This window comes from Bacillus rossius, chromosome 3, assembly GCF_032445375.1.
Source record: "Bacillus rossius redtenbacheri isolate Brsri chromosome 3, Brsri_v3, whole genome shotgun sequence".
NCBI lineage: Eukaryota > Metazoa > Arthropoda > Insecta > Phasmatodea > Bacillidae > Bacillus > Bacillus rossius.
The window spans coordinates 53805840-53811839 of NC_086332.1; the positions used below are offsets into that span (position 1 = coordinate 53805840).

At 36.5% G+C, this 6000-nt stretch overlaps 1 protein-coding gene across 6 annotated transcripts in view; it reads left to right on the plus strand.

Moving 5' to 3' along the window:
- LOC134530702 (uncharacterized) overlaps positions 1-5529 on the plus strand; it is a 72086-nt gene extending 66557 nt beyond the window's left edge. For 5 of the 6 annotated variants that reach the window (XM_063365789.1, XM_063365790.1, XM_063365791.1 and 2 more), the window contains 2 exons: positions 2620-2704; positions 4765-5529. In XM_063365789.1, coding sequence (XP_063221859.1) covers positions 2620-2704; positions 4765-4855 — 176 coding nt within the window. In that variant the 3' untranslated portion in view covers positions 4856-5529. The remainder of the gene's footprint in view (positions 1-2619; positions 2705-4764) is intronic. The other variant, XM_063365793.1, reaches the window with a different exon arrangement.
- The last annotated feature ends 471 nt before the right edge of the window (positions 5530-6000 follow it).

Sequence of the window (6000 nt, forward strand, 5' to 3'; positions counted from 1 at the left end):
ATGTTGGTTTCTTTCTTGCCTTCATACTTTCATACATTGGGCCGTGCAAACGAATATGCAAGTTTTTCACTTTGGGTTAAAAATTTTAGCATTGCAGTTTGTGGTTGAGTATGTGCGTAAATAACTCTATGTTGGTTTTTAATAAATATAACACCATGAGTAAGTTAAAGTTGTTTAATTAAAATATCTCTGAAAAGTGTGTAAAGCACCATGAATGGTGCAGTTATGCTACGTCTACCACCTGTCCACTGGCACTGGTAAGTAACACAATGCGATGCTGTGCTAGAGCATTTGGCTGGAGGATGGGAAAAACTAAGAATACACAAGCCAATTTGTGTGCTGCATTTGGTGAGTGCATGTGGCCATGTAGCAGTGTTGATGGTTCTTCCCCTCTCATCATTCATGGTGGCCACACTGTCCCTGAATCCTTGAAAAGCTGGAATTGCTCTTTGTACATGATGGTTTTTCGTATACATTATAAACTGTTACGTTAAGGCCATACTTGGAATACCAACTCATGTGTGGTGTTGTACTGTACTTTACATTTATGCTGTTGAGTACGATGTACGTTATATACAGGCTCAAAATGTCAATAAATAGGTAGCATTCAATACCCAACTCTGCAAAATATTTCAATTAGCCAGCATCCAACAACAATGGGGGCTATTACAGTGCACATGGTAGAAAGGAATAAAATAAAATATAGATATGAGATTAATAGAATATATATGCTGTTTGAAATGCAATAAGAAATAATTATATAATTTGTGTAATCAGGAATAGTCATAAACAAGACACTTACAATAAATAACCAACCAATATATATTAGAAATTTTTTTTGCTGTAATTCAATATATTAAAAATAAATTTTAATTAAAATTGGATATTAGAACTGTAGTATTCTGAGGCTTTGTGCCACTTGTTTGGGTATATATCATAGCACAAGTTAAGTCTTAATTTTTTTAGCGAATTAATATTTTATCATTTGGTAACGTAAGCTTTATTTTATTTTGGGTTTTTCTATATTTTTGTGGGGCCCCTTTCATTTTAATTTACCCGGGGCTCAAGCTTGACAACTTTCTTTTCTTATCGCCGTCAACCAGCTGCCAACTTCCATCCAGGCGCTCGCATTGTCACTTTGGGGCGCAGCTTGGGTGCCTGCTTCCTTGTATGCAATCACTTAATATGCCTCAGGTACCTTGCACTAAAGTCACGTATTCTCAGATAGTGCCGGCAGACTTACACTCCTGCCACGCACGTTCTCACGTCTAAGAGTATGCCCGCCTTGATAACAGAGTGTTTCCGTGGTCAGGTTAACATGGTACAAGCTTTTTCTGCATCCCCCCCCCCCCTACCTCAACCAGTGGTTCTTAAAATCTAGTGTACGGCTAAGACAAATCCCCCCCTCATTTAGGTGAGCATCCGGAGCAGGCATAACCTTCCCTTTTTCCACCTCCCTTGGGGATGACCCTAGCCTAATGCAGCCACCTGTGGACCACTTGAACTAAACTAAGGCTCTCGGCAGTTTTGGTGTTTGCCACCAAGGAGCCATCTCATGAACTACCTCCTCAAGCTTTTATGCCCACCCTCGAGCTCTGTGTGTCACCTACCAGTCATTTCTGCCAACTCCATGTTCAAGGCTACTCTAGTTCTGAACTTTGCCATGCAAACTTCCACGCCGTGTTCACTTCTCTCTGCACTCTCCCTTGAGCACAAATTTTGTTCCTTGAAATCCTTGAAATGTACCCTGGTCATTGTAAATGTCTGTGAAGTAGCACCGTACACAATCCTAGTGTCTATCTTGACAGGTTTTTATGATGCAATGTACCCTAGCATTATTGTTTTTCCATGGGATTTCCCATACTTTCAACTACAACAATCCATGACAAAACTGTAGCCACCATTGGTGTTTTGGAGTCTGGCTTTTATATTCTTCCAGATCCAAGTTTCTTGCTTGACTAAGATGTGTACTAGTTTTTATAGAAAGAACTGACAGTAGCTTACTACCTTTTTTCTCTTCATGGAATAAAAGGTAATAAAATACAATAGCCAGGAAGGGACAATGGGCATTAAAAATATTAGCTGTTTTGTTCGGTTGTGCCCAAATATTAAGGGTTGAAAAGAAGTGTTGGTTGGGGGGGGGGGGAGGGAGGGAAGAGAAGTGGATCCAGGACTGCCTGCCACCTCACACCAGTGTGCTGTATTTCTTACATGCCAATAAGCGTAGATGGAACACACAGAATTCAACACACAGGATTAATTTGTAATGATGGATTTCTCCTGAAGATAGACATGGTGCAACCTACATTATTCGAGGGTGACCCTTATGGTGAAATTTTTTTTTTATGTGCCAAATTATAGATGCAACCTATATGCATGGGGGACCCTTATCCTGTTAAACAGTGTAATTGATTGGCATAAAATATTTGTGAGAACTATTGTGATTGTGACTATCAGAAAGGCAACAATATCGGCCAATTAATCAATGAGAAAGCGGTATCGGTCCAGGTCTGCGTTCAGACTATAGGCAGGCAGCAATATTAGGAAGTTGCAATTTATACCTGTTGTTCATTTGACCTAGTTGATTTTTTACTATACTGTGTGTTAAAATATTTCTAGCCTTTGCAAGTCACAGGCAGAAAGCTGCCGCAGAGCGTCGTATGACAGCTAGATGTGTGGCCTTGAAGACCGCTCCAAAAGACAGGTATGTAACATTGTGGTACAGCTTGTGTACAGGTTGACTACAAATGATTTTAACACTTTCAAAAAATCATAAAACGGTGTAGCCAATTCACTGGAAACTTCTTCCAGTCATTAGAGAATCTCTGAAAGTTTTTTTTAGGGTTACAGTGACTCAATATGGGCACTTAGTTACGCTGCAAACATTGAGGTGGTATTCAGCTTCATCTCACACTTTATACAGTGTGTCCGTGGTGATGACTTATGCCACTGTGATTCACTGCTGGAACTCCAGCAAAGATTGTGGCAGAGGTAGTTCAAACTCTTTGTCTTGAACTTACCAACCCCACAGAAAGAAATCAAATTAGGTTAAGTTGCTGATCATGTTGGTCATCTGCCCCACACAACATTGTTGATACCTACACGACCAAGCCATTTCCCAGGGAGATGGGTGTTTAGGTGTTTCCGTACAGCCAAGTGGAAGTGAGGCGGTGCATGTTGGAAGATGAAGTTGTTAAAGTCTTCTCCCAATTGAAGCACAAGCAACAAGTTAAGCATGTTGAGGTAGGAATGACCTGCGACAGTCCTTTCAATAAAAAGAAGGGCCTGTAAACCTTCGACCTCAACGTAGTACAGAACGCATTCACTTTTGGGGAATCTCTCTAATGCTTGATGATGACATAAGGATTTTTTGTTCCTCAAAAAAAACTGTGTTCTATCTATTCACTGTCATTCTTGTGTTATGTGGCCTCGTCACTGAAAATTAACATTAGGTTGTTAATTTAATTCCTCGTTAGCACCTTGGAGCAGAATGCATAATGTGCACATTAATCTTTGTCTGTGGCTGGACCAACTGGTCTTTGTAGGGTTTCATGCGCAAATGTTTGTGCCAGGTTTTTGATATAGTTGTTTTGGGGTATCTACCAAACATGATTCTTGAACACGGTCCACATATGCACCCTCTACAAATGTCTCATACCTGGCATAAATGATGCTGTTTTGGGGTATCTACCAAACATGATTCTTGAACACGGTCCACATAATGCACCCTCTACAAATGTCTCATACCAGGCATAAATGATGCCCAGGTGAGTGGTTTCACTTTAAAATCTATGCGGAATTCGCTTTGCACAACTGTTACTGACTCTTTTCACTAATTGAAGCAAGCATCAACTTTTTTGCTGTGCATTAGGCACCATTGTATGCGCTAACTGCTCCTAGCGATGGAGTTCTACAATAAATGAATTTGTAATATTTGTAAAACTAAAAGCTTCCAGATTAAAAGAAGTTTCAGGTATATCAGCTGTACAGTTTCATTTTTATGACTTTTTGAAATTGTAAAGAATCATTTGTGCTTATCCTGTATATGAAGTTTGCGTTGCACTGAGCTCGTCACCATTTCAACATATGATGCATCACTCCCCAGATGCTCTCATTTCAACTACTGTCACCTTCCCTCCTCTTGGCAGTCCGAAGTCCTTATGTGGGCACTGGTTGCTGAAGTGCTACAGGCCATTATTCCCCAACATCTGAGATTTGTGCTGATTTTTCATTTCAGTCCTGCTACTGATGAGATGGCAAGTTCAGTTAAAAAAAATTGTAATCTTGTTGTACTGTAAGGAATAAAATATAAATAATATATAATATATAAAATATAAATATATATAATAATAAATAAAAGGCTACTTGTCAACAGTTGCAGCCTACATGAGTAGCCTAGCTTTTCACTACAAACTATTATTTTTAATTTGTTTTGTGAAATTTCACCAAAGAATAAAAAATAGAATTTATGTAGCAATTTGTATAAGTTTTATGTTACAAAACTAATTTCTGTAATTTTAAAATTTTGTACTGTCAGAGCTTACTGGTTGTAGCCCACTTCCCTACCCCCAATAATGTGTGTGTATATATATATGAATATGTATATATATATGAATATGTATATATATATATATATATATATATATATATATATATATATATATGAATATAAATAAATAAAATGTTGCTTCTGATTCATTATTAGCTTAATTCTTTTGTAACCAACCCAACTGTTGGCTGATTAGTGATTACGCAATTTTTCAGGGAAGGCAAGACCGTGACACGTCGGAAACTGTACCATGAAATAGTGCGGACAAATCGCACTCACCAACTAATGATGAAGAGGAAAATCTAAGTCTTACGCATACTTGAAATTGTTTTTGTTTTTACTAATGCATGAAACTATTTTCAGAGGAATTTTACATGATGTTTGAAATAAGTCTTTTCGCTTGTGTATAAATGTATAGTTTTTTTTTATCACATAATATGTAACAGTGTTGAGTAATATAGTTATTTGAATGATGGTTAAACATGTTTGATTATTAGAATTTTTTTTTTTAAATTTTTAGAAGATTTTAACTCGTAATTGTGATTTCAAACTTGTTAGTAATTGTAACTACCATTCACAAACTTCGTTTGTAAAACCTGACTTTTTCTGGTATATTTATTGAGTAATATGTAGAGAATTATTTAACTTTTCTTAAATATGGTATTAACTTACAAATGTATTGTAGTGCTTTATTCTTTATGTTGTGTCAAAAACTGTATAATTTATGGCTATACCTGGAAAAGTCATATTGTAGTTAAAGACTTGAATTCAATTTGGGCATAGCCACATTAACCATCAGTGCTTGCATTTATAATAAGTTGCTAATCATTTTCCTTGAGAGATCTGGTAGATTCATAAGCCCATTTTGAACATCTGCTGTGATGTGGTGTTGATGGGACTGAGATGTCCTTCACACTATGAAGATTTGTATGAAATATACATTAAAGTGCTGCAATAAAATCTTTATTTTTGTGCCCTAATTTTTGGAATTATTCTTGAATGTTTGGTATATTTTAACTGTAGACTTTTTTTTTGGTGGTGTTATTTGACTTTGAATTGTTGAAAATGTTAGCTTTTGAACTTAACCTGAAATGGTATTTATGAAAGCCAAACAACTGGAAATACTATTTATGTTAAAATGTTAGGTTAAGAGCTAAAATGCAGTAATTCAGTTGTTTTATAGTCACCATACTAATGGTATTTTAAATACTAAACCCAACCCTCTCAAAATCAATTAAAATGCTATCTATAGACATGGTTCGTACTCTCTTAGGTCATTAAAAAATAAGGCCTTTTAAGGACTTCTAAGGACTTGATTATAGTTTTTTTAAGGACCTTTTAGCATTGATCTACAAGTTTTAAAACAAGAATATTCTGCACGTTGGCAAAAAATGTATTAATATAACAAAGAAATCAAGTGGTGTAAGTACTAATTATACATAGTCATGCAG